The sequence below is a fragment of the Microtus pennsylvanicus genome, chromosome 3 (assembly GCF_037038515.1).
Source record: "Microtus pennsylvanicus isolate mMicPen1 chromosome 3, mMicPen1.hap1, whole genome shotgun sequence".
NCBI classification, from domain to species: domain Eukaryota; kingdom Metazoa; phylum Chordata; class Mammalia; order Rodentia; family Cricetidae; genus Microtus; species Microtus pennsylvanicus.
Genome location: NC_134581.1, coordinates 34,230,700 through 34,258,697, shown reverse-complemented (window position 1 = coordinate 34,258,697; position 27,998 = coordinate 34,230,700). Strand labels below are relative to the sequence as shown.

Here is a 27,998-nt window from a genome sequence, read left to right as displayed (position 1 = left end):
TGAAAGGTTTAATAATGCACTTTAATATAATTTCTTAAGTACTTCTTAATAAAATACAGATAGATAGTTATAATTTTCAATGTACGCATGTCATTAATACAACAATAAAAGGTTAATCCTTGGAGAGAAGTGGTGATTATTATTTACTGCAAAACCTAAAACAGCATTTGAACAATATTGCAAATTTTACCAAAACGACTAAAAAAAAAAAGTCTACCCACATCGTGGTGTCATCTCAAATTACCAACAGCAAAAAAGGGAAATGTTCTACTTAGTGTTTTCTCAAGATGGAAAACTATCTCCTTGAGCACAAAGATTGAACTCACCCTCAAAGTCTTTTTCCCAAATCTCTGTCAAGTTAATAAAACCATGCATAAAACCTATCACATATTTCATGTCCCTTTATGCTAATGTTAGATTTTCAAATTGTCATTAATCTGATGACGTTCTTATAGAATCCATGGGAAAAATCTGTCAGTATCTATAAACAGAGACAAATCCAATGCGTTCTGTCTAAACATAACATTCCCCTAAATATCCAACAATGATCCTGTTCAGTAAAGAAGTAAACTGGGGTAGTTTCCTTCCCCATGCAAATTAGGGAGCGATTAGAGGAAGCCTATGGCTAATCAGAAGGAAAGCTCTGAGTCCTCACCAGAAGGAGCTGGGCCCCATCCCACATGCCTCACTTTTTCTGCTCATCTCCCTGACTACTATCAAAGTTCCTTTTTTTTTAAAATTCAAGTCATGCTCATTTCAGGCACTTTAAGAAGTCAATCGTGTTTTCATTTCTTCACTTCCAAAGCTAAAATGTTGTTGAGGTTAAAAGTTTTAGAGCTCACTTATCATAATGAGTGTCTTCCTCCTTGGTCCTCCTAGGAGGCCTTTCTAGTAATGGCCTTTGGCCTTTGACTACAACACAAGACAGATTGCTGGAGATAACCCTCTGAAATTCCTTGTAGCATTGGCACCATAAAGCCAGGACCTATCTGCTTTGGAAAAGAATCAGACAGGGAGATAAGGCTAGGGAGGAGGAACTGTTCAATTTGTTGGAGTTATGAGACATAAATAAGTAGCATAAATTGCCTCTTCCTTACTCACAGACCAGGGGTCAAGGCAGCTCAAAGATGGACAAATGACCCTAAATCTAAAAACCAAGCCACACCAAGGCCTCGGGGGGTGGATGACAGTATTCCTCTAATTAAAAATCAATAAATAAGCGTTACTCGTTGGGACAAAAGAATCTGAGCTGGACTGACTTTCTCTTTTTGCAATTTCTCATACCACACAATCCAACCCCTTCCCTGGTTGGCAATTAAAGTTTCAGATTGTTTACAGGACATTTTTAATGGCCTTCTTGATAAACTAAATGAAATGGGGGAGCCATTTTAAAATAGTAGAGATGCATTTTTTGCTGGTAACATTTTCTGTCCAATGGAAAGTGAAAAGCACAAGTGTCTGCTCCACCTTCCTTCAGGAAATAAACACCAGCCAAGCCATGGCTTTTTAGACCCAAGGTGGACGGTAAACAAGAATAAGCAGGGATGGAAAGCTAAGCCTTTATTGTTACAGATACCACAGAAACGCACTACGAATTAACTGGCTTTTGCACTGGAGGGTCTCACATCGTGTCCAGAAATAGAGATCATAATGCTACCAACACCTGAATACGAACTGCTCAGAGCACTCTTCTGACACTGAAGCTGCAAATCTTTGGTTAGGAATGTGTGGAACTGCTGGGATGAACCCCATCACTTTGCACAGGAGCAATAGAGAAGTCTTTGGTTAGTATCATTACCACCTTTCAAGTGTACCGTTTCGCTTTTAGAGTCTGCTCACGCTGGATAAACACAGTGCATGTAGTCAATATTCTTTGACATTGGATAAACACGGCAGCGAGAAGCCTTCAGAATACTACATGCTATGAATATACAGCATACATATATGCATAGTTAATTACAGTCTTGCCAAGAGAAAGTACAAATCCTCAGAAAGCCTTCATTTTCTACTATATGCACATTTTTTCCATATTGCCTTTTTCAAGAATAAGGAAGATCCATTCGATTCAAACGCAGTTTCACTTAAAGGCTTCGTCAGACCATATGTGCAGACACTTGAGAAGACGACAGAGTTAAGCTTCCTAGGGTCCTGGAGTCAAAGAAACTCTGCTGGCCCCCACTGCTAAGCAGGTGCACTCCTTCCACAGGGGGTAACATCTGCCGATCAGTCATGGTCCCACTTGGTGAGGACCCCAAGAAACTTCCTTGGGAAGAAACAATTTTCTCCGGACTGGCAGCCAGTTTAGGGGATGTGGAGAAGTTGTATCCGTACAAGGCACAGGGACTGTGTAACCGGAAAGTGTTGTAGGACCCCTGGTGGGTCTGGTTAGCGGCAAAGGCATTGCTGGATGGTGACGGCATGATGTACTGGAGTTGAGGGGACATCCCCGAGATCTGCATGGATAGGCTGGTCTGTGGGCAGCTGAAGGTGTCCCCATCGCTGCCACCCATGGACATGTTCATGGATGGGCTACTGCTCACACCCACATAGGAAGGAGTCCTGGGTGGGGCGAAAGTCTCGCTGCTCTGGTTGGTAAGCCTGGTGTAGGTCTCTGCCAAGGACGTGCTGTATCGGTTGAGGGTGAGGCCTGAACGGGCACAGGCAGAATAGTCAGCGGGAGCCAGACTACACAGCTGGCTGGCGTTCGGCCCCAGATGGAAGGCAGGAGAGGAACAAGAGGAGCCAGACAGCAGGTGAGGGTGTGTAGCAGGAACACCATTCCCAGTACCTTGCAGTAGAGTGGAGGAACTTGTGTTTCCTATAATAGAAGTTGCAATGTAAAGAATGACTCCAACTTTTTCTTTAAATTTTGGTAAGTGAATGGAATATATAAGGTTTGTTTCAAGGGTGGGAATTACAAAGGTTAAAAGGGGCTTAGCTTTCAATGAATTCACTCCATTGAACTCATATTGAGTAACAAACATTTTCTCAATTTTTTTTTTCTGAGACAGGGTTTCTCTGTGTAACAGTCCTAGCTGTCCCGGAACTAGCTCTTGTAGATCAGGCTGGCCTTGAATTCACAGAGATCCACCTGCCTCTGCTTCCTGAGTGCTGGGGCATGCACCACCACCGCCTAGCCTATTTTCTCACTATTTTTAAGCCGAGATCTGGTAAGATGGCTCCAAGGGTAGTAATAATAATTGCAACAAAGCCCAACAACCTAAGTTCAATTCCTGGGCTCCACAAGGTGGAAGGAGAAAATGAACTCCCAAAATTTGTCCTCTGATCTCCACACATGTGCTATCGCAGATGCAAGCGCATGCGTGCACACATATAAATATAATAATAATAATAAATTAGTTAACTGATTAAATGTGATGAAATTTTGGAAGACTATTTTAGGACTAATATCTTTCTAGGTAATGATGAACACAAAATGTTTGGCAACAACAGAAAACAGTAAGGCACGACCACGTAGAATTTTCATGTTCTATCTCAATTTGCTTTCTTGACATTTTCTTATTTGCCAAAACAAATATTACAAATGCCGAACTGACCAGAAATTTTATAAAATCAAATTTCATCTCATTTTGCCTCTTGCCTCGACAGTATAATAAACTGCTCTTTTCGACCTGTGTTATTTCCTTTCTCCCCACGGTCTTTTCAGGCTCAATACACTTCCTCACAGAGGAAAGCACAGCCTGGTCAGGGTGCCACGCCTCGTGGACCTTTGTAGCTTCCCACTGAGGCTTGTGTGCATCGACACCTGTACCACTCAGGTCTCACTGGGCCATCATTCTGACCCTCAAAATCTCAACTCCAGCTAGAAACCAGGTTGGCAAATCACATGCAACCCAAACCAAAGGTCTAAGAAATAAACAAGACTGTGACACTCAGAGAGGGTGGTTTAATCTCACAACCAATCACCAGCAACTCCCTTCTACTGCTCTCCAACTCCCTTCTCTGCATTTGCTGGCAGACTGATACTTACAAACTTGACATAACTTAAGAATGGAAAATTCCAAAGGGCTGGTTAAGCTGTAAAACCTTCAATATTCTAACAACGGTATTTCATCTGCTTCTTTAAATAATCTAAAAGCCCAAAACAACCAATGATAATAATCTAAACCGGAGTATATGAAATTCTCGCTGGGAACTGGCAGGATCCTGGTAAAATCTGCCTACATGGGTGACCTGAGAGTCTACCTCCTGAGCAGACCAGAGTGAAGATGTCACCCTTCTCTAAGGAGATAGAAGTTCCGGGATTGTGAGAAATGAGCTCAAAATGGTCTGATCCAGTGTGCCAAATCTCACCACAGACCCAATAAGAAAACCCTGCTGAAAGACAATAGATGAATAAGAGGAATTGGCATGGGCAACTCTTGTAGAGTACGCTTGACTTTGGAGCCCAGCATCACACGTCTCCGTGAGAGATGTCAGGAAGATGCAAGCATTATGAAATAAACAGCTAAACCATGCATTATTTAACCTCTAACATCAAAGGACAGCCATCTTTCCTGGCCTGTCTCCTGTCATGGAGAAAAGAGATCGGTCCTGGAGTAGGAGGATGTTGGTGATAGAGTCAACGTTGTGGGAATAAGTATCAAAGTGTGCACCTCTTATGCCTCACCTTTTCTCAGGTCTGCTTGCATGACCCAGGAAACTGAATTACCTTGCTTTGGAATCCCAGGGATGTCTTCAAAGGTGAGAGTCCGTAGTGATGGTCTCCAGAAAGCATAAGACTCCACCAGGGCTTCCAATCCCATTCTACATGGAAAGGTCAGGACAAATGGAGTCTAGTTAGGAAAGGTTGGGGTTTCCACTAGTAGTTTATTCAAATCTGCATTTGAATAAACACCATGGTATTGGCATTATACACTCAGTGGCAGGTTAGGAGACTGCCACAGGCAAAAGGAGAAGCTTCACACAGGTGCTGTGGGAGCACATTCCACTCCTTCAGCCAATAGCCTTTAAGATACCAGCCCACTTGGGTGTGGTCTGATACTCTAAAAGCAGTTGTAAAGCGTGTACCCTCTCTCTTGCTTCTAGCTCCCGCTTTCATCTGCTAGGCTCTGTGCCAATTATTAGCACAGAGGACTGTTATCTAGGACAGTGATCTGTACGTTTTTCTCTTAAATAAATAACCCTTTTATTATTCATAATTCTGAACTGGTGTCGGAATTTTTTGTGACTTCCATCATCACACAGGGATGTAGGGAAGAAAATGGAAACCTACCAAGATGCCTGCCAAACTTCTCAGGACCCTAAAGCTAGCACATGGACTTGAGGATCTGAGTCCATCCTGGCTACTCTGAGACCAAGGCTCTGTAGCACTCTGGGACTTTTCTTCCTGCCAAAGGAGTCCGCCCTCTGACAATGAAGGAGATAGTTACAAAAACATCTTTATGTCAAGTTCTCTTTTCTAAGAGACATTTCTGCATTTCTGCCATCATTTGGTACCTCAATCAAAGAAAACTAACTTCTGCTCTGGGGCAACAATCTCCACTACCAACCAGGAGGCCAGGAGGGGGCAGCACTGACTTCCCACTCAGCTTTGCACAGTGTGCAAAAGGGTGGAAAGGGCTCTCCAAAGCTCCCTATTTCTATACAGAGTTAGTAGCAACCCTGTAAGTTATTAGTCAGCCTCACATACACACTTAGTGAACTGATGTGTAACGTGACAAACTTGGTGGCAGACTATTTGTATCTCATCTGTATATTTTAAAACAAAAGCAACTCCTCTAAATGCAAACACAACTTCCTACCATAGTGACTCAGTCTTCCTTCCCTCTTATATGTGGAGGCTAAAGAATACAACCTGGCGTCTGGGGTTGAGCCTTTCCCTTCAATTAGCCATTCTCAAGACAGCCTGGGACTTCAACCACTTCAACCCTGAGCAGTTTGTTAGAAAGATAACACAGTCAGGGCCAGGGTTATATGTCGGTACTTTACCACAAATCTAGAGTCTTAGTCAGGGTTCCTATTGCTGTAACAAAACACCATGACCAAAAGCAAGGTGGGAAGGGAAGGGCTTATTTGGCTTACACTTCAACATTGCTCTTCGTCACTCAAGGAAGTCACGACAAGAACTAAAACAAGGCAGCAATAAGACAGGAGCTGATGCAGAGGCCATGGAGGAGTGCTGCTTACTGCTTGCTTCCCCTGGCTTGCTCGGCCTGCTTTTTTATAGAACCCAGGACCAGCCCAGGGATGACACCACACATCCTGGGCTGGGCCCTCCCCCACTGATCACTAGTGGAGAAAATGCCTTAGATCTGGGTCTCATGGAGGCATTTCCTCAGCTGAGGCTCCTTCCTCTCTGATGCCTACAAACTAGCCAGTGTACCTAGGACACACAAAGACCTAGGTTCATCCTCAGCACTACAGAAACAGAAAAACCTTCTTCTGGGTAACGTTCTACCTGGAAATTTCTCGTGACTGTTAACATTTCTTACTATTTTCAACTCAGCTGCTGCCTCCCTGCACCCACAAACCACGAACAAAGAACTAAGGCAGAGAAAACCTCCTGCCAGCGTGTGACCTCTCCAACACAATGGAAGCTCCTCCAAGAGCAGCAACAATTTACACAAGGAAAACATCTCCCATTGCCATCCTTCAAGGTTTTACACCTCCTGTTGCCATGACTCGCACGGGGACCTTCCTAATTGCTTCAGTCTCAGAGGAGCCATCAGCAGCCCATACAGAGGCTACTGCAGGGAAAACACCCCCAGCTGTTTCTCCCGGGCTCTGTGGATGGGAAGAGAGGAGTCTGACCTCTGATATAATCACTGTGTCACTGACAGAACTGTGTGGGGTACATACATGTGTGTGTGTGTGCTAGCCTGGAATCAGAAGAACCAGTGACTCCAAGTCACTCTAACTCATTTGTCCTCCCTGGATTTCAGTTTCCAGAGAAGATTGAGCTATAAAGCACTATTATATCCACCTATAATTTATTTCATTCTAAATGGCTTTTATTTTACTCTACTTTTTGTAAATCAGATACCATACCTGTGGGAGAAACTACAAGTCAAATACCTGAGGTCATACTACACAATAACATTTTCTTTATGGTAAACTGATTTTTTTTCTATGAAGTTTGTGGCCCTTGTCTGTCTCAATACTGTGTTATCTGTAGGTTTTATTTAATTCTGGTCTAATGAGTATTGAGTATTGCTTTGATGGTCTCTCTGTATTTAGCTTAAACCAATACTAAGTCTTTACTGTTTTCAAGAGAAAAGCACTTTTTGTTAAAGAATATTAGTTCACACCTTTATTTTAAAAACAAACTATCTACTTTTTATTCCCAGGCAGGTTAATTTAATAAAGGTAGTTTTGGATAGTGAAAATACCAATATAATTATGAAACACTTTTACTAAAACCAGCAGTTTGTAGACTCAATAGATGTGTTTTGCTGCTTTATTTATTTTAGCAATGTTAACTGACTTATGTTTCAAATCCACAAATCAAATTCATAGGGAGAAGTTACTGAGCAGAGCAAATATTTACGCCTAAAGTGACAACTTGGAGGGGACACCCCTACTACAAGCATTCTGATTGGGAGCTATTGATACATTGCCCGAGGCTGCTACTTCACACTGCCCATTCCACCGAGGATTTCAGAGATTTTGCAGGAAACAGTTATAAAATATTTATTAGTTGAATCTGGACTTTTGTTAAAAAGCCTTCATTTTCTCCAGTAATGGAGACTTTTCCCATCTAGTTAAAGAGAAGATGAAAGGTCTCTCCTGCAGGAGAGTAGCCAAGGCGATAATTTATACAAGGTGCCTTTGAACAGCCTCCACATTTACCAGCGCCCTCATTTATGCTATCAAATGGCTGAGTTTATTTAGTAAAATGGTTATGCTTTTCCTGAAGTATTTAAGAGAAGAAATTTTTGTACCTTCCTGAGTAAAAACTTTTATAGGGTCAAACCTAAGGCCCAACTGCCGAATGGAGCTATTCTCAGCACATAAATTCACTCTTGGAGCAAAGGCCTGCAGGAGGGCTGCAAGGGCTGAGGCTACTGATTCCCGTAAAACAGGCCGCAGTGCCACAAGCAGCCAGAGAAGGACACTTTTTAATTAAACAGAATGGTGTTTATAAAGCCGAAGCAATCATACGCCTGTGTTTATTTTGTGTCCTGATCAACGTGTTTATTTCATATACGAGGGAAATAAAAATCAAAGTTTGTTTTAAAAAACAGTAAACCTGCACAGCAGAACCAGAGAAAATAAAGGAATATTGTGGATATTTTTCATAGACTTTCCTCTATTAATATTTGAAAAAATATTATGTCCCTCTATGCCCTCAGAGACACTATACTTTCAATGAAGCCTCTCATGGAACACGTGTTCTTTTTAATTTTTTAAGAAAAATGACACATAACTTTGAAATATTTTAAATTGGCGGATTTTTTTTCACACTGCTAAGGTCAGTTTTTTTAAACATGGAGCAGTATTCCATGAGAAAAGGTGAAAACTTTATTTCCACCTTTATTTAATCAGAAAGTTCTAACACTGTGCTTCTCAGCCTCCCTGAAGCTGCACCTTGAGCACACAGGTCCTCAGGTTGTGGTGTCCCCGCAACCATAACATATTTTCATTGCTACTTCATAACTGTAATTTTGCTACTGTTATGAACTGTAATGTAAACATCTGTGTTTTTCTGTGGTCTTAGGCAAACTCTGCAAAAGGCTCATTTGACCCTCAAAGGGGTCTCAACCCACAAGCTGAGAACCACAGCTCTATACAAACACAACTCATTTCACCTGTAGCAAGGCCATCACTTGGAGCAAAATAAGAATTTTGAATTTAACAAAATTCAGAGTGTTTAAAACATAATTCACTATTTCTGTGTGTTGATTTAAAATATTACAGGTTTTATTAGAATCAAAAGAAATAATGCAAAGCACCATTTGATGACAAGCCTACATAGTTCCAAACAGCCAGAAGTGAAGGGAACCCATGTCAAACCGAGCCTGTGGCCTCCAAACTGAACAACAGGCTCCGTGGTTTATTTTCACCAATTAGACTGAGGATGTTTAATGGCACAATTGAAGTTACCAAGTCTTTTCATTACACTGGCATATCTAAAATTCCTCCTCAAATTGTATCTTATGAACCCATAATCTAGCTTTTTTAAAAATTAATTTATTTATTATGTATGCAGTACTCTGCCTGCATGTATTCCTGCAGGCCAGAAGAGGGCACCAGATACCGTTACGGATGGTTGTGAGTCACCATGTGGTTGCTGGGAATTGAACTCAGGACCTCTAGAAGAGCAGCCAGTGCTCTTAACCACTTAGTCATCTCTCCAGTCCCATCATCCAGCTTCTTATAGAAATGTCACTTGTTACTTTTTGTCCAAAATATATTTTAAGACTTCATAGCCATTGCCTCATAGTGACCCTCTCTCCAGTGTCAGCAGCCGCGCCATCTTTCCCAGACTAATCAACAACTTGGGCATGGCTTCTAGTACTTAAGTGTGGCCCTCCTATAGAGTTTTAATATATAGTTTTTCTGGTGACAAAGTCAATGCATGACTCTGAAGTGTTGTTCTGATGTTCACAAGGAGGGTTCACCCAAACATTTTCCAAGGCAGAAAAAGGTTCACTTCACAGTTCCCTTCTACCACCGCACCCATCAGTTTAGAGCTACTAAGTTATTGGTCTTTACTCAGTCTTTGAAAACATCCCTGAAAAGCAAGATAACTAGAAGCATAATATAACAACCACCAGGCACAACTTTTCACCACAGTGAAACATTTCCAAAAAGACATTAAGCAATTTCATGGCGAGATAAATTGGTTAACTCCTGCAACCCTTCTCACAGAGTGAAGCACTTCAAAGGACTCTTTCCTATTGGCCAGTCTTGTTGATCCTCCTAACACTAACTGGAAGGACACTCTAGTCCCATTGAATTTTCGGTGCCTTTTAGTACTTCAGTTGTGTGTGGCTTAGGTAACTAACAGCACTGTAAACGAGGATGACACCCAGTCTCTTTGGCACATTTTGAGTCCTGTCTGTCACCTATCTCGATGGCCTAATCAGCTGAAAACACTGGAAACCTAAAATATTACCTGATTGCTTTCCTTCTCAAGTTTCAAGTGAAATTGCTTCTTGATAACTGAGGGTTTTCAGTTGGTGTAGACAAACCCAGTTAATGCCAGTTTCAAAACACATCAGGATAATTTGGGGAATGAAGTAATAGAGTTCAAATGTTTCTTATTATAAAAATGTATTTATCATATGCACATCAAAGCCTTACCTGAAAGGGCATTTAGAGACTGTTCCTCTATTATCACCCTCTATGACCAGCAATTATTTTAGAAAATGTAACACTGAACTTTACTGGAATAGACTCATATCGATAAATTTAGAAACTTGCAGCAAACAGCCTGGGTGACCTATTCTTTGATAAAAATGATAGAGTGGAGTTAATTGTTGTTGCTGGCCCACTTAGTGCAAACACCGTAAAACACAACACAGAAAAAAAATAATAAGTGTGTGGCTGTCAGTAGGGCCAAGACAAATTTGAAAACTGAAGAAGTTTGGGTCTTTTGGAAATGTGAAATGATTTCATATTCCAGTTGAAAATCTGAGTTAATAAGAGAGTATCACACTCTTATCACATCACACAGAATCAGTAGACAGTGTGTCATCACTAAGAACATTCTAAACCAAAAAAGGCAGAAAGAACAATTTCTTGGAGTATGAAGATACAGGGGCCATTGGGTCGGCTGCTGCATGGCCTCTCCAGAAATAACATGCAATATACATGCCAAGAGCTGGCATCTTCACCCCAGCCTCACACATTAAAGCTCACCTTAGGGCAGCCATATGACTACACTCTATACCTAAGTTACCTCCAAGACACAATGTTTACCAACTTGAATTCTCATCACAAGTGATTCCAACACTATGTTTATTAAATTAACTTTTAAAAGTTCATAACAGAAAAAAAAACACTAAAACTTTACATATATTTACTAAAACAACCAGGAGATTTTACTAGCACTTGCCTGTTCCTCCCGGAGTCTCGAAAGCCTTTGGCAAATGGGTTCCTGTCTATCTTAAGGCGAGTGATCTGCAGAGTAGAGAAGAGACCACACTAAATCTTATATAAACATTACAGAGCATTACTTAAAACTTAAGATAACTGTAAAAATACCGACAATACAAAATTTAACTGACAGAGGAGTGTGTGTGTGTGTGTGTGTGTGTGTGTGTGTGTTCTCTGTTCCCCTCTCTAGGTTTAATATCCTAACAGTGAAGATAAAAGACTTCAGAAGTCATCCAGAACAGTCATCTGCTGTGAAAAAGGTATTTCTTCACTCATTTTCCATCTTAATACACGGATAAAGGCTTATTTTGTTTTGAGTATGTCTGCAGGAAGAACCTGAATTGAATAGCCTCCTGCCACACTGTCCTATTTGACCATCCTCTCAAATTGAAGTTACTCCCTTCGACTCTAGAGTATGGTTTAACCCCAATTATCTTGAAGTGCTGAGAAGTGAATGTCAACCAGAGCCTGCATTTATTGACAAACTATATGCTTGTTTGCCTTCTTCAGAATTGGAAGTCCCCACACTCCCTAACCTTCTTGCCATAGCATTGTTCTGTCTCTCCCCTACCCTTTGCTTTTTCTTTCATCTCTTATCTGTGCAGTGCTAGCCGGTCATCGAACTGTAATGATTCTAAACATCTGACTTAAAGTTTCTAACAGAGCAAAATCAAAATGAACGTGGTAGAAATACATGCTAGCTTCAAAATACTTAATTTTAAGTAGTTTCACGTTGTTGCTTCAAAACTGGCTTCTTGCCCACTAAGGTCTCAAAGTCTAGAAGAAAGTAGTTTACAAATATCTTCACCACCTCCATTAATGGTGGACTAACACCATCCTAAACTTGACTTTTGAGTAACACTTTCGTTTCTTAGAAGATCTGTCCTTTGCACAAAGGCATGCAGAGCCTATTCCCTGTCTTTTGCTTTCCAAATTCCTGGTCTTATAAAATCTATGGCATTAATGAGCATGTTTGTGATTACATTAACCTGCTAAGAATGAGACTGGCTGGGTAGCATGTTGGAGATGGAAGGCCTCCCTGCAACCTCGTTTCCTGGCCTGTGCATAGCCCTAGCCTCATCAGTCTTGCAATACTCCAGACACACGAGTTCCATCAGATATCATCTTGATATGTGGCTATAACTACATTATAAATGATGTTATAAAAGCTTGCTGATTAATTTATTATTAATTGCCATTCTCTCACTGAAAAGAATTTTCTATTACAGACAATATTAAAGCTCAACTCTCTGTTCATTTAAGTAATGTTTAAATAACGTTAAATAATTTAAATATTTCAGATGTTAGTTATGAGTATAGATTTATACTTTTCTAAAGCACCTTTCTAAACAAATATATAGTTCTGTTATTATCATCATTATTTTTAATGCTAATATTATCAGATTTATTCAGCATAGGTTATGGATGCCATACTGAGTTTTGTGCAAACTCCTCACTTACTATAGCAACTTATTCATAGCTATTACCCTAGTTTTATGTTTTCTTTAAAAGCAATACTTTAAAAATTATGTACAATGGTTCATGAACCCAGGATACGAATATCACATTGACATTAATCAGAAAGTCTATAAATTTCCTGGAGGCGGCGGCGGGGAGGAGGCAGAAATCTTAAATAAATAAATAAATAATATCCAGTATTAACCCAGTAGATAGGAAAGGCATCCTTGGTTAGTTCCTGATCCTAGATGAAAAACCACACTCATCACTGAAGAGTACGTTAGCTGTGGGCTTGAAGGATACGGCTTTACTACACTGGGGTATGTATTTTTCATACTTATTAGTAATCTTATCACCAATGGATGGTAAATTTTGTCAAATGCTTTTCTGTATTCTTAGAAAAGAAAGTGTCCAATATTTTCTCCTTCATTTTATCAATTGCTATACGGTCATTAAATAGCCTATAATGATACATTCTTGAATCATGGAAATAAATTAGACTTGATAATGAAAAAAAATGATAGTTCTGAAAAATTAAAAACAGAAGGTGGTAGCATTTCCCATTTCCATTCTAATTTGTTGACTCTTAACTAAGTTGTTGGTATTTGTTGAGCAGTGCCCTGCACCATAATGTGCCAAGCTCTGTGTGTGTGTGTGTGTGTGTGAGAGTGTGTGTGTCTATGTGTGCGTGCATGTGTGTGTGCGCGCACACACTGGATAATCAGTAAGAGGCACTCACACTATTGACCCATGTAAAACAACCTTAAAGAAACACAATCATTTTCCCATAGAAAAATAGAAAATATCACTTCTCAAGTTATTTAAACCATTATAACAGCATCACTTCAAAATTGCCCATCTCTCAGACTATATCAGTTATATCAGTACCCTGAATAATAGTTTAAATCATAGTTAAACAAAACAGCCCTTTAAAAATATACAAAAGGAATGTATAGGATAAACCTGTCTGAAATTTTTCTTATAACTCACAGGCTGCAGTATTAAAACCACATCTCATGCTAAGATACAACTAGCTTTTCATATTTTACTTGTCTATTGTCTAGGCAAGTAACATGCTTTCTAACTTTAATTATGACACTATGATTCAGTATCTCAAGATGGAAAGTAAAACTGCACTGCTAATTGCAAGATATATGCTCAGTTTAAGTCAAAACTCGAGTAGCCTGTTTGTACGGACCAGGGGTTGTCATTGCAAAAATGTATACGTTGTTGGCATCATGCATAGCAAATGTTTTATAGTAATTCTTAACGTTTGGATAAAGCAATATGGAGAGCAGGAGTCTAGCAAGAGGACTGTGGAAACAATACCTGCTGGTTCTGGTAGGCGGTGACTGTGGTGAAGACTGTTTCTGGGAAGGAGAACGCCTTCACTCCCTCCCCAGAAGGAACAGGCTTGATGGGGGAAAGATCGTCCCCACAGTCTTTACGGATGACATGCACGCGTGGCTGGTATTTGTGCATGGAATGAAGAATAATCTAGATCAAAGGGGGAAAGCCACATTAAACAGAAATCACTCCCAATTTGACGGCATGCACAAATACGTAACGTGGAAAATAAGTTCTTGCAGGAAAGTTACATTTCTGAAGATGCAGGAAGTTAATTTAACAAAATACAGCAAAGCTGCAGGGAAAGGCTAGGAAGACATCTGTGACATTTGTATAAAAATACAAAACACTTTAAAGAAACCTTCACTACAGGCCCAGGAAGTCAACATCAAATTTCTATTGCTTAAAATACAATAATATATTCATAAAGGTTTTATTTACAATGAGCTGAATTAGAACAATGAGAGTAAAAATGAGATTGAAATGATCCTTGTACCAAATCCACTTCCTAAGGGAAACAGGCAGGAATTCCAAACTCCAAGCAAACTGCTTTTTCGTCAGTGATAGCACACGCACAGGGAGGACACCTTACCGTCTCCTGTGCTTGTTCTGCAAAATCTCTGGTTTGTTGGAAGAGTACAGCGCCCATGTTCTCAGTCAAATCTCACTGGAGAACGGAGAGCCTACCCTGCCCTGAGACCATGTGGTCTCGCAACCCCTCTCAGATTTGTCCTAAGGTATCGCTCCACATCCATAAAAGCTTTTCATACACAAGATGTGTGTTACATAATCTAGGACAGTGGAAGACCTATAAGCCACTTGTATGAGTAGATTAGTAGTTACCAATAGAAATTTACATCGTGAGATATGGTATTACCAAGCTGTTGCAAGTGGTGTTTAGGCAAATTTCAGTCAATATAACAAAATTGCTTCTTTTTAAACTTTTTTTCTGTTTGGTTTTTTTTTTTTTTGAGACAGAGTTTCTCTGTGTAACAGACTTGCTGTTTTGGAACTCGGTTTATAGACCTTGAATTTAGAGATCTGCCTGCCTCTGCCTCCTGAGGGCTAGGATTAAAGGTGTGCCCTACCACGCCTGGCTTTGCTTTTAAAATGGTAAAAATGGTACCTAACTGTTTAGACATATTTTATGGCTAATTAAAACTGAGTACAGTGGACTTATACAGAGATATGAACAGTGATCACTTCTGATGATGACATCACAGGTAGGTATGTGTGTGCATGCACGTGCCTGTGTATGTGTGCACAAACATGCACATACATATATATGCCTTTTATGTTGCAAAACTTCCATAAACAGCGGGGTTTTTATTTGTTTCTTGGAGTCTATATTCAGATACTCATAATTTACTTTGGCTAACAAGCATGCAGTTTTTCTGAACTGTAAGCTTTAAATCCATGGTTTTGGTTATTTTGAATCTAGAAGGAAAACACCTAAACAAAAGTCACGGGGAACATGGTGTGTGATGTGCTTCATTGTGTTCAGAATGTAGGCAGTTTAATAATCCAACTTCAGAGCCTTGGGCCAGCTCAAACACAAACAGCCCGGGACGCGGAGAATGTCTGTCATAAGAGCATGACTTTACTCTCGGGACAGCCAACCCTGCAGTCAAGGGCTCTGCTTTTGTTTATTCCCTACGGTTTTCTTTGTGCCAAATGGAAGACACACTTGAGAAGTAGATCTAAAGGTCTTGCCAACCGGACAAGCCTCTGAAGGAGGCAGTATGAATACAAGAAAATGCAAAACGGAAAATAGACCTCATGAGGGAGAGACACAGACAGCTATCCACTACCTCTTTCTAGGACTAAGGGCATAATTTGAACGAACTATTAGAAGCTTTGACCAAAAAAAAAAATTTAAATAAGTAAAATTATACAGTATGAACACTGTGTTGCCTATACCAGAGATATGTACTATTTTTTTTTCAAAAGCTCTTGTTGGCTGTTATTAGGTGTGCACACAGCCAACACACGAAAGGCATGCCTTGCTGTGAGTCAGGATGAAAGTTTGGAAAATGCAGAAACAAAATTATCCTCAAAGAGTCTAACCATTAGCATTGTCTAGTGAACAGATTTTCAGTGGGTGGGGAATGTCTTTTGTTTATTTTCTTATTACTAGATTATGCCGGCTAATTCTGTTTTTAACAGATATCTAAATCTCAGCTTCTATCCTTAATGCAGTTTATATCCTTGCGATTTTTTTTATTTTTTTCTGAGATATGCTGGTGAGGGGAACAGCAGAGGGGGAAGCTGCATTTTATTCCCTGACTTCCAGGTAGGAGCGTAGCTATGTAATATTTAGGGTTCAGCATGGCATTTCTAAACCTCAACTTTTTAAAAAAAAAAAAATAATGGTACGTTCGACAGAACCTAGAGATTTCTATGTCCTCACAGCTCCCTAGGCCCAGGGCCAGTTTTCTTTCCATTCCTATCTACATACCTTCCTGGTGAATTTACACCATGTGGGCAGGCACAGGCTCTATGCCCAGCCCAATACAGGAAACACAAGAATGATTTTGAACCTGTGAATGCAGCTTGTGTCTCAGCCCCCACCTGCAAACCTAACTGTCCTGGTCCTTTTCCTGTGACTTATTATTGTAATAGCGTACCCTTCTCAACGTCAACATAAACTAGCAAACTTAATACTGTCCTAGCACACGCTTTTCAATATTAACATAAAATAGCAAACGACCACTTTAAAGTAATAACTTTAATGTTCATTCTAACTTGGCTCTCCTTTGTTTAACTAACTTTCTCTTGGGAAAACTGTCCTGCAATAGGTATCTTTGGGGGTTGAAAAGATGAAAGGAGAAATCTTCCTCTTCCCCAAGCTAAGAACCAAACCACCAGTGGCTCATACATGGCAGGACCTAGAAACTCCAAGAGAGAACCATCATCCCTTTGGAAGTCATTTCCAGAGCAGTAAAAAAAAAAAAAAAAATCAAAGGTAAAATATTCCACACAAATTAGCCAAGAGTGTACAGCCAGCTTCAGACACTGGGACGAAGTAACTGGGAATGGAGGTAATAAATGTTTCTTTCCTGTTTACAGTCTCGTTTTATGAAGACTCTGTTCTCTGACCACCTGAGCTTCCATCTCTGGGCCCCACATGGTGGAAAGAGCGAAGTGACTTTTGCAAGGTGTACTCTGACCTTTAGATTTGTGCAATGGCATGCAGGGACACACAACCTCAATACCCAATAAACACAATAAACTGTCACATTTATAATCATAGTAAATCAACAATATTTTGTTCACTTAGTAGGATATGTGGGACCATTGGCCTTTTTTAAAAAAAGAGATCATAATTACAACACAAATAATTATATTTTATGTGTACTTTCTATACTGTCTGATCTGTTTAGACAGAATTTGGGCAGACTATAATATTAGAGAAAGCATACAGGCCTGTGTCCACAAACACAGAGTACTTTCCCACTCAGAGGCTTCTAGATGCTTTTCTACTTTAAAAACTGGATTTGTGGAGTTTGGATATGGCTTAGCAGTAAAACACTTGCCGTGGGCTTAACCTCTACCAGTGCTAACTATTAATTAATAATCAAGTAGGTTTACATCAAAAGCATACTTATTTATCTGATATGTCAGTTGTGCTTCAAGTCTAACAGGGTATCTAGTTGTTTGGCTTGACAGTGGAACTGAAATTTTTCTAGATGGCAAACTCTCGAGATCAGATTAGGTTTGTACCTAGTCTGATTATAACTTGATATGCTGTGTTTGATTGATATCCCTGGGAGGCCTGCCCTTTCCTGAAGGGAAAGGAAAAGGAATGGATCTGGGAGGGGGGTTGCTAGGGGGAGAAGGAAACTGTGGTCAGGATGTAATATACGAAAGAAGAATAATTTTTTATAAAAGAGTGGATTAGGCCAAGCAAATGGCCTAAAAGGACCAAACTGACACTACCCCCAACCCTACCCCTGCTTCCTGCACGTGTTATAACACCAGCTACACCTCACTTTAAACAGTGTTGAAACTTTATAAGTCAGTCACAGGCATTGTAGAATTTTTCCTTTTTGTTCTTAGGTGATAGTCTGTTTCAGGCCCTCCTTAAATACATACTTTCAAGTTTGCCAGCTTCCTTGGGTCTCTAATTCCATATGACCCAGAGGAAACAAGGCCTCTGAGAGTAGAACCGACTTCCCCCAGATCACTAATGTGATGTCCTCAACCATTCCCCACGAGAGAGCTCAGCTACCTCTGCTGCATCATCCTGCTTTTCCGTCTGGTTTTTCAAGGAGAAACAGTAAGAGAGTGTGGACATGTGTGTTACAAAGTCAGCAGCAGTGGAAACACACTCACTCCTACGAGCCCATGACTGTGACCACCTGACAGGGCCTATTGCCAGAATCTCCGGTAGCGTAGGTATGGATGCTGCTGCACCATCAAATGTCTTCTTTTCAGAGAGATGCTCATGGACCTACTTTCCTCCAGAGGACGGATTCCAGGAAAACAAGGAGGCAGGCATGTGGTGAGAACCTGCCATCCAAGCACGCGAATCCCCTGCACAAGGGCAGCCCAAGAACCGGCCTCAGTGTGTACCACAGCCGGCACAGAGCTGGCTAGACCCCCAAGGAACTAGACTCCAAAGTTACCACAGTATCCAAGGAGTTGCTACGGCTCTGAGGGATACTGCCACTCCAAATCCACTTTCATTTTCTTTTCTGAACCAGGTCTGTTATTTGGCAAGCTGAAAAGTTACTTTGGGGAAAACACATCATCTCATGTGTTCAGAAGTGTAGTCACTGCCTACAAGACTTTGATTCTTGGGATCACCTTTTCTAACTTAGTAAAACTCGCAGGGCCACAGAGTTCTCACATCACAAAGCCGCATGTGTGTACATCTTCAGCCCAGTAAAAATGGGGGGCGGGGAATCAAAATTTAGGAAAGGAATTTAGGAAATTAACTATTGCATGTACAGTTTCATTAGAGGTGACAATGACTTCTTTTAGAATTGATGGAGTGATAGAAAGCAAAAGACGAAAAGGACAAAAGTCCCCGAGGGTCTCCAGTAGGTCCCACCCTGACAGTGCTGCCTTCTCAGACCCGAGTCACAGATGGCAGTAGAATCACAAGCACACTCCAAATCTCTAATCTGCTTCCACCGGGGCCATCAAAGAGAGTACACACAGAAGAGGGCTTCCGGCATTCCTCCCAGTCTCTCTGAGCTGGGATGAACATCTGAACCTCTATGAACAGACAGTCTGCAAACTCCCTTCTCTTCCATCTGGGCAAGAAGCTCACAAAGCCAGTCTCTTCCATCAGTGTCTGTGATCACACGCAGCAGTCTTCAAGGACAGAGCTGCTGCCCCTGCAAGCACTAACCTCCCCAAGGCAATGCCCTGCTTCTTGATCTCACCCAGTTCCCAGAGGCGCCCTGTGCACATTCTCTATACCGCCTGATCAAAGAGAGTACATCCTGTCGCAACCATAGCAGAAAATTTCACCAGCAGAAAGAACATTTCCATAATTTTAACCGTTTTTCGCTGCTTTTATAAGACTCTTTATTTATGTCCAAGTAACTGAACTTCAACTTGGAATTGTTCTTTTATGTTTTAAATGAATAACTGTGTGACGGTTAATTTTATCTGTTCACTTGGCTAGGACACAATAGCCATAGTTTTGGCCAAACAGCACCAAAAATATTGCTGTGAAAGTATGGCTTAGAGATAAATAGTCCGCAGACTCCACGAAAAGCAGATTAGTAGCAGTGAGCGGACGCCATCCAATCAGCTAAAGGCCCTGAGAGAAAATAGAGTGAAGTCCCTGGAAGATGAGAAAACTCTGACAAAGACTACCTTCAGATTCAAGCTACAGCTTCACCCTTCCTAGGTCTCCAAAACATGGACCTGGGCAACTCTCCCACAAGCACATAAACCAATATTCACATTTATTTTTTTTCTCTCTCTCTCATATCCTCCTCCTCTCTTTCTGTAACTCTCACCTACCTTTGTCTTTTTCTTCTCTGTCTCCTCTCTCTCCCATACATACACATATATGTGAGACATACACATATATAACTGTTTTCTCTATATGCATATATGTATTACACATATGTATGCACATACTATATTTTTGGAGAATGTTCTTCTAGATAAAAGCTGTTAAAATTGCAAATCTAAAATCATAGTTAGGTTTATAAATCTATATATAAAATTTGGTATGGTACATACCATATATAAAGCCAGTACCTAGAACTAAGAATTAGAATTAAAAGATGATTATATTGATTTGAGTGCCCTATCAGAATATGGTTTGAGGTACAATTATCTCTTAAACTGTAGAATTCAGAAAATCCAACAAACAAGGTTTTGAAAGCAAGCAACACCACATAGCATTTTGTCTAAATTTCCCACTAAAAGGCAGAAAAATAGATCCCTCAGACGAATGTGCTATCAATAGTTCAGTCAGACAGAGGAGCCTGATGCTGTTTTCAACACTAAAACCAAATGAACCATAAGTGCTCAACTTGGTTATGGAATTGTAAAAATAAAAAGAAGGAATGTGAAGTCATATACAAAAATACATGAAGAAATGAAATGTCTTTCTCCAATTCCGTTTTAAAGCATAGAGGGACCACACAAGCCTCATCATGTGAAATCTTGCTAGCTGTGCATTTGCATGTAGACACCACCTTTGTCACAGGAAGCTTATTACCCCCAGGAGCTCCCCAGGGCACTTAAAGTCCTGTCTAGACACTTGCAAACCACAGCACAAGCTGTGTGAACGCGCATTACAGTTCACAGCTTTATTTCGAGTGGCTTATTTACAAATAAGCGAAGTATCTTCTTTATTTGAGAATGAGGAAGTTGGCAAAGGCATTTCAGTTTACCTTCATCAAAACTCGACACACCTAACCGAAATGTTGGCTTTGAACAGGAAGGAGCATAACCCGGAGGTAGTGAGTTATTAAAACAATAACGTAGAATCCTGCCTAAGTCAGCAAGCTGTTAACAAGGACTGTCTTTTTGGAACAGCTGGCCCTGTCCCACGTATCAGGTTTCAGCAGCTCTAGGAGTAAAGGGAATTATAATATACTCGACACATTAGCTGTCATTGCAGACCAATTGGGAACTTGCAGATGGAGCAGACAAACAACTCAGGCCCAGGTCATTACTGTGGTGAACCTCAACTGGGAAAAGAGCTGGATACAGAGAGGACACAATAAATCATTGCTGACCAAACTTCCAAGCACATTTCAGTATAATAATTAGCTCCTCGTGAGATTTCAGATAAATGTTTTGGTTTAAAAAAAGAAAGAAAGAAAGATGCTCTCTGCCTTGGGTCCTTTCATTCCAATATCTAGTTTAAACCTATTAAATGCTTTACGGGACACTTCAGTTATAAGAATGGTCTCTGATACAAATAGAACCTTGATTTGACATGTCCTGTTCACATACTGACCAAATAGAAAGAGGTGTGACAATCTTAGCAGGTTTTAGCCTGGCACTGGGCTGTGCGGCCTGCTTTGTTCTTGCCAGGGAGGCTTTCTACTTACATGGCCTTGATCATCCAGTTCGTTGTTGGTAAGCTTCAGCTTGTCGAAGCTGATCACTTGCCGCATCCAAGTCTCCCCAGAGGCAGGAGAGTCGGGATGAATATACACCCTCGGTGGCACAGGGGAGTCAGCATTACCTGCCACCATCCATTTAGAGCTGTGGTAAACATACCTGCAAGGCAAAGACCAAACTGTCAAGTGTGGACTACCCCAGCTCCTGGAATTACCAACCAAGACCAAGTGTGCACCCTTTTCTAAATAGAAACTTACATCTCTGGACACACGATAACTTTTGAGATTGTACGGAGGGGTGGGGGTGGACTCAGAGTAAACATCATATTGACAGCTTGGTGAAAATAGACAGGCTGTCTCCCCCATACACCAAGTATCTCAACTCTAACGCATTATGCTTGCAATACACATAATTTCTATTCTGATATTTTCCATCTGAATATTTAATTGACCCGAAGACACTATGAAGTTGTCAATCTCACCTCTGAGCAAATCTCAAACACTTCAGTGTCTAATTTTAAAAGTTTCTGCCTCCTGAGAGGTCACTCCCCTTTTCGGCTCTGTACAGCCTGGTGCAATAAACAGTTGGGGAGGTGAGAAGAAAATGCCACACTGTTTATTTTGGGGGAGAGTTAGTCATTTTAACATTAACAATTGTTTTCCCCAATTATTTAACACTATAAGTAGAGGATAAAATGATTCGGGCTAATTTAAATTTTTGAGGAATTATAAAATGTATGCTGTAATTAATCTTTCTCGTTTCTCTTTCTTGTTCATTCTAAGAAAATTACTTGTTAGCAAATACTAGCTTCCCACTACCAATATTCAACATACAAAGCACACTTGATTAGTACAGCCAATTAATGCTATTCTCACAGTTAAGAACAATAGCTTATTTTGTTTTTTTAATACACACAAATAAATTGACTTAGCAAGGAAAACATTTAAATAATAAAATTTTCAGGAATAAACAACATCTTACAATTTAGCTGAATATTCAGATTATTATCTGCCAATGTGAATTTAAAAACTAGAAAGTAGTAGCATATCAATGAAATGATTGCTATTATACATTTAGATATATTGCCTCCTGCTCATGGATTAAAATACTGCGCACAATTGACAGTGATAATGTTCAGAAATACCTGGGTAGCAAACACACATCTTTTTAAAGGAGCAGGAAACATCTTCTTAGATCTGTCTTTAGTGAAGCTCTTGTCTCAACTATGGCTACATATTTCACTGAGCTCAACTGCAAGCCCCATAGCCTTTGCATTTTAAAATATATAAGCATAGCACTTAAATTAATTTTCAAAACCTTCCTTTAATTGTTATGGCGTGGTTTTGATAAATGAATTTCTATAAGCTTTTGAGATCAGCAATTTTTCATAAGGTTTCTTAACTTGGATTGAATGCCATTCTTTGATAGAGAATAAGCCAAAAATAGTTTCTGATACTAATGAAAAAAGTTGGGAAATAAAATAGGAACCGTAGAGACGCATGGGAAACAGCCTGCACTTCAGGTAAGACGAGTTTCTGTCCAATTTAATCAACTTGTTTTAACAGAACCTTGCAAAATTAAGCATATTAGATAGTCCAAAATCCAACACCCTCGAAGAGAATAAAATGACATATAAACATTCCTCAAAAAGCATTCCAAGCACCAAATCTAAATGTTTTTTAAGAAATAGTGGAAGAAGGCAAATTTGTGTTTCATTGTTTGATCTATTAAGATGTAAATTTTCATTGCCTTCTATGAAAGTAAATATGGATTGTGTAAAATAAAAAAATCTAAAGTATATGGGGGGAAATTGGAGGAAGAAACAAAATAGAAACTTGAAAAAAGGAAAGAGTAAATTAGACACTCACTGAGAATTACATTATCGTCCTCAACACAAAACTCAAATTAGAATATGGGTTTAAATCGTGCACATTTAATTAATAAATTTAGTATCTTCTATTCTCTGTTCGTCAACAGATAATGTGAGCAAAACTTCTAATAACTTATTTAATTAGACTAAGTAATATAACTTAAATAGAAAACACAAATAAAACTATTATTCACTTTTAGTATCTCCTGTGCTCATATACAGATTTCAGTCTGAATACTTTGGACATCAAAAACTTGTTCTACCAAAACAAACATCCATTTCTTTAAAAAGCGATAGAAACCGGATGATTTCATTTAGACCTACACTACACGAGAAAGAAGTTTTCAAATAGAGATCCGTCTTCTGCTCTCCCAAACTCTCAAACTTCCTCTTAAAGAGATTAGCATTTTACACTCTTCCAATAAACCAAAGGCATTGTCATTGAAAATCTCTAATTTGCTTTCTTGAAAAAGTAAAAGCAAAGAGGCTTGAAACTAAAGAACTCATCTTTTCAGAGTTTGCTTGATGCGCAGACAAATGTACTCTGTTTCAAAATTCAAGTATTATAGAAATTTTTAAAGAACTGCCAATTACCAACTTAAAAACAAGACAGGGATAACAATTCAGTACACACTCACAGATCAATTTAAGTCACGGTGAATTGTGAAATTTTATTTTTCTACCTTATAAACACGGTTCTTCAAATGAAAGTCTAAAATACATCTGGTTTTTAATATAACAAGGAAACTTGCATAAGATCAAAAATAGAAAAAAATAGAGCATTTACTATCATTTGTAGTTGCAAATTTTGTATTAAACACCTCCTATCAAAAATTCTAACTGAACCGCTAACCAACATTAAAGATATATTTCACCATAGCAATGCCAGATTGGCCTCAACTCATAGTCTCAGATACTGAGGACATCTCTTTACCTATTAAAAACGAACACTGGGTTTCCACACATGCTTGGGGAGAAGCACCATTTCAGCGTCTAGAACCCATGGGAGTTAGATCTTGAATCTGGAAATTCTACAGACTTTGAGAAAGAAGGATCACAGGACCATGGAGGAGACAGGCACTAGCCAGCAGGGTCCTGGTGTTGCTATGGCTCTGCTAGAGGTACCTGTATCTCTTGTTGTCCACGGGTACAATATCCATTGCAATGTAATACTGCTGGTGGGGATCTAACCCGGAGATCTTCACGCGCATCGCTGGAAACATGCGCCTGTATGTGATGAGAGGGAGGGAGAAACGGGGGTTGGGTTGATTAAGAATGGAAACTGAATAAAGCCTAGAATCCTCCCGTAATTTTAATGCAGACAAATTTATAACATACACGTAGTTAACACAATTCTGGGTGTCAGAGCATAGGCTACGTCAGAACTATAGCTTTAGAAACATGATTTGTTGCACGTCAGAACTATAGCTTTAGAAACATGATTTGTTGCACCAGGCACACGCTCCGTGTTTACCGAAACTTCAATGTATCTTAAAAGTGAAAGGGTTTTACATGGAAAGAAACTTTGCTTTTGAAGCAGAACCAAGCAGCTTACTTATCTTACTACAAATAATGAATACATCACTGCTCGAAATTTCAAATTCCTGAAAGCGATAAAATATATTACAATGTGAAATTTTAAAGGAGGTTATAAAAAACCCGCAAGGAGCCAATGTGCCATGCTGTAACCAAACAATATGTTCTTTATTGAGACAGGACTTCCTGTCTGCAGCCTGGTACGGCGAAGTGCAAAAGGCGCTCTGAATTTGAAAGGTATAGTAAAACTTCTTTATTGGAAGCAGAAACTAAACACAACATATATTTACGAATTCCCTTCCCCCACCGTAACCCCAAAATGTTTTCTTTTCTAACCACAGTTATTGCTAATTAAAGCAAACGAAAATTCCATTTTCTTTTGACTTCCCAGATATGTGTATTAAAGGGGATGCTGAAGTAAATGCGCATAATCCCTTCAAAAGGGGCACAGAAGCAAGGAATACAGCAGCACATTACTGTGTATTAAAAACAACATAAGTTTCGGACTTTCTTCTAATGATTTATGTCTAGGACCCTCCAACTAATCTCATTTTTGTTAATTTAACCTTATAACACAAATTTATCTACCAATTTTTTTTTACAGCAATGCTATTAAAGACCACTGCCAGACAAAGAAAAGTCCATGATTATTAACTAAGCGTGAGAGCGGTTTAATGTGCTGGCTGTTTTAGTGTTCTTCCAGTGCACCTGTAAGATAAAGAGTCAAGGTCTTTAACTACATCCTTTATAAGACAACTGTTGCTTTGTGTTGTTGAAGAACGCATTTGGATCATTAATGAAAAAAAATACCTCTCTGAGAATGCAGAAGGTAGCATATGGATTCAATAAAATATGTTTTTGTAATTTCTAATAAGTTTGGATACTTTTATGCTACCCAGGTTTTTACCATGTGTACTCCCCAAAAGAGTTGTGCGTGCGTTTTAAAGAACCTTTAAAGGACACATATTATTCTTAGATTTCGTTACACTAAATGAGCTGAAAACTTGAAAGCGCAAATTTCGCTCACCGACCTCAAATTAGTATGATGTAGTCAACAAGTCCATTTATTTGACTAACGAACGACGGACAAATTATATAGTCTAAAAAGTTACTTCTCTCCAAAGGCTTTTGTATTCAGTAAATTTAAGGCAGTGAATTGGATTTCGTGTGTGTGTGTGTGTACAGTTTTTAAAAAGCAGAATAATAATTCTTAAGCAATGCACTGCTATTCTTATAGCAAACATGCCCATAGTAACTTTTCATGGCTGCCTAATATCGGAATAGTACAAAACACCGTAAGTTCACGGTGCTAGGACTAACCCGAGAGAGAGTTTTGAACTAAAAAAAAGTATGTTGAATAAAGTAAGTTAACTATAACTAAAGCAAGAGTGGTCAATCTATTACCTAGTCCAGGACAGACAACTAGAGTCTTAAATGCACCTCCGCACATTCTCAGAGCATCGACAAGACTGTAACATCCATATTGACAAAGATCTCCCTGACTTGAACAAGAGTGGGCCCGGCTGCTCCCTTCATCGACCGAGCTTCGGTATAGAAGGCAAAGAAGGTTCCAAAGAGGGCCTACTGCTCCGGGCCCATTTGGAGCGGTCGCAGCTGTGGCCAGGCGAGGGGTCGGGTGAAGCCAGAATGCCGGAGCACCCACGCCCCCGCCGCCGCCGAGAGCTCAAGTTTACCTGCCGGCTTTGGTGATGATCATCTCCGTGCCTATTTCGTGAAAGCGTTTCCAGAGTTCCGCTCCTTGCAGATCCACCCTCGGAGCCTGCGGCGCGGGCAGTGGGGTCCCTGTCCGGGCAAGGCCGGGTACCGGAGACCCCTTCGGGGAACCTCTCGGAGACGCCAGCGGGGAGGCGCCCTGCAGGAAGCCGTCCTCACAGCTGCCTGGACAGCAGAGAGCAGAGACGGGGAAGCAGTGAGAGGGAGAACCGACCTTGGGGGACCTTCTCAGGGCCAGGCCCTAGGAGAGTCGCCCGCAGTCCTGCCGCTCGCGGGCTGCCTAGAGGCCTGCGGGGTCCCACTGAATCCCCATCTCTGAAAGCCAGGGCCGTGTTCTCCCCCACGCGGCGCCCCGCCCGTGCGTGGCCCCGGCTCGCGGGCACATCACACACAGTCACTCACTCACTCACTCACTCACTCACTCACTCACTCACTCACTCACTCACTCACTCAATCTCACTCCTAAGTCTGAGACCCAATCCTGAGCTCAAGGTCCAGATCCCTCGGCCGCCGGCTGCCCCGCTCCCGATAGCCCCGGGCCTCGCTACAATTGAGTAACTGCCTTGCCTCTCGCAGGGCCCGGCCCAAGGCACCTTCTGGAACCATCTCCAGACGCCGCTCCCTCCGATCCTCCCGGCTGCTGGCGTCCCAGGCCCCGCGGCATAGCCGCTAGAAGAGGGCGAAAAGCCATCCCTCGGGCGCCCAGAGCCGGGGCCGAGAAGCGCTCGACTTCCCGGGAAAGGGCGTGGGCGAGCTCGCCGCAGCCTCCCCAAGTTGGCAAACCCGGCTTCAGGGCGTCCGACCCGGTTTCAGTGCTTCAGCTTGAGCCTTCCGGCACGCGCCCCGGGGCTTCTAAAACTTAGCTCGGCGAAGAGCAGCACCGTGGGCTGGAACCCCCGACGCTGGGGCGACGACGGCGGTAGCCCGCTGGGCCCTACTGGGAGCCAGGTCGGACGGTGCGCGAGGCCAACAGGTCAGCTCCTGACACCCGGGGCTCAGCCACAGAGTCCGGGGAGGACCCCCGCATGAGCACAGCCTCCCCGAAGCTTAGATTCGCGGGACCCGGGCGGGGATGCTCCGGGAAGCCGCTGGGACGGGAAGGGGCCGACTCACCCGCCGCTCCGCGGGAGCCACAGCTCCGTTCCACGTCCGTGCAGCTCCGCGCCGTTCCGGACGCCGCCCCTGTAGGCGGCTGCGGGGGAGCTGCGTCTTCGTCGGCCTCGGAGCTGCCCTGATCGCCCGCGCCACCACCACGGCTGCAGCCAGCGTCGTCCGGCGCCCCGGCCGCCTCTTCCGTGGTCAGCTTTCTCCGTTTCTTTTGGAGCTGTTGCTGCTTCTCTGCGCCGATCAGCGCCTCCACCGAGAAGGCGTGCGCCTTGAGGCTTAGCATGCTGCACGGCGAGCCCCTCCGTTTCTCGGCCATCCCCGCCGCCCCGCGCCCTCC

General features: G+C 41.3%; 1 protein-coding gene across 1 annotated transcript; it reads right to left on the bottom strand.

The window, feature by feature from the left end:
• Positions 1-2: 2 nt before the first annotated feature.
• Positions 3-27,988, bottom strand: Tbx18 (T-box transcription factor 18). The gene is made up of 8 exons (XM_075965048.1): positions 27,668-27,988; positions 26,515-26,719; positions 24,410-24,511; positions 21,402-21,573; positions 13,852-14,019; positions 11,024-11,088; positions 4,673-4,767; positions 3-2,818 (listed from the first exon to the last, which is right to left on the bottom strand). Exons 1-8 carry the CDS (start codon positions 27,975-27,977, stop codon positions 2,094-2,096), a joined length of 1,842 nt encoding a protein of 613 aa, XP_075821163.1. The 5' UTR covers positions 27,978-27,988; the 3' UTR covers positions 3-2,093.
• Positions 27,989-27,998: the final 10 nt, after the last annotated feature.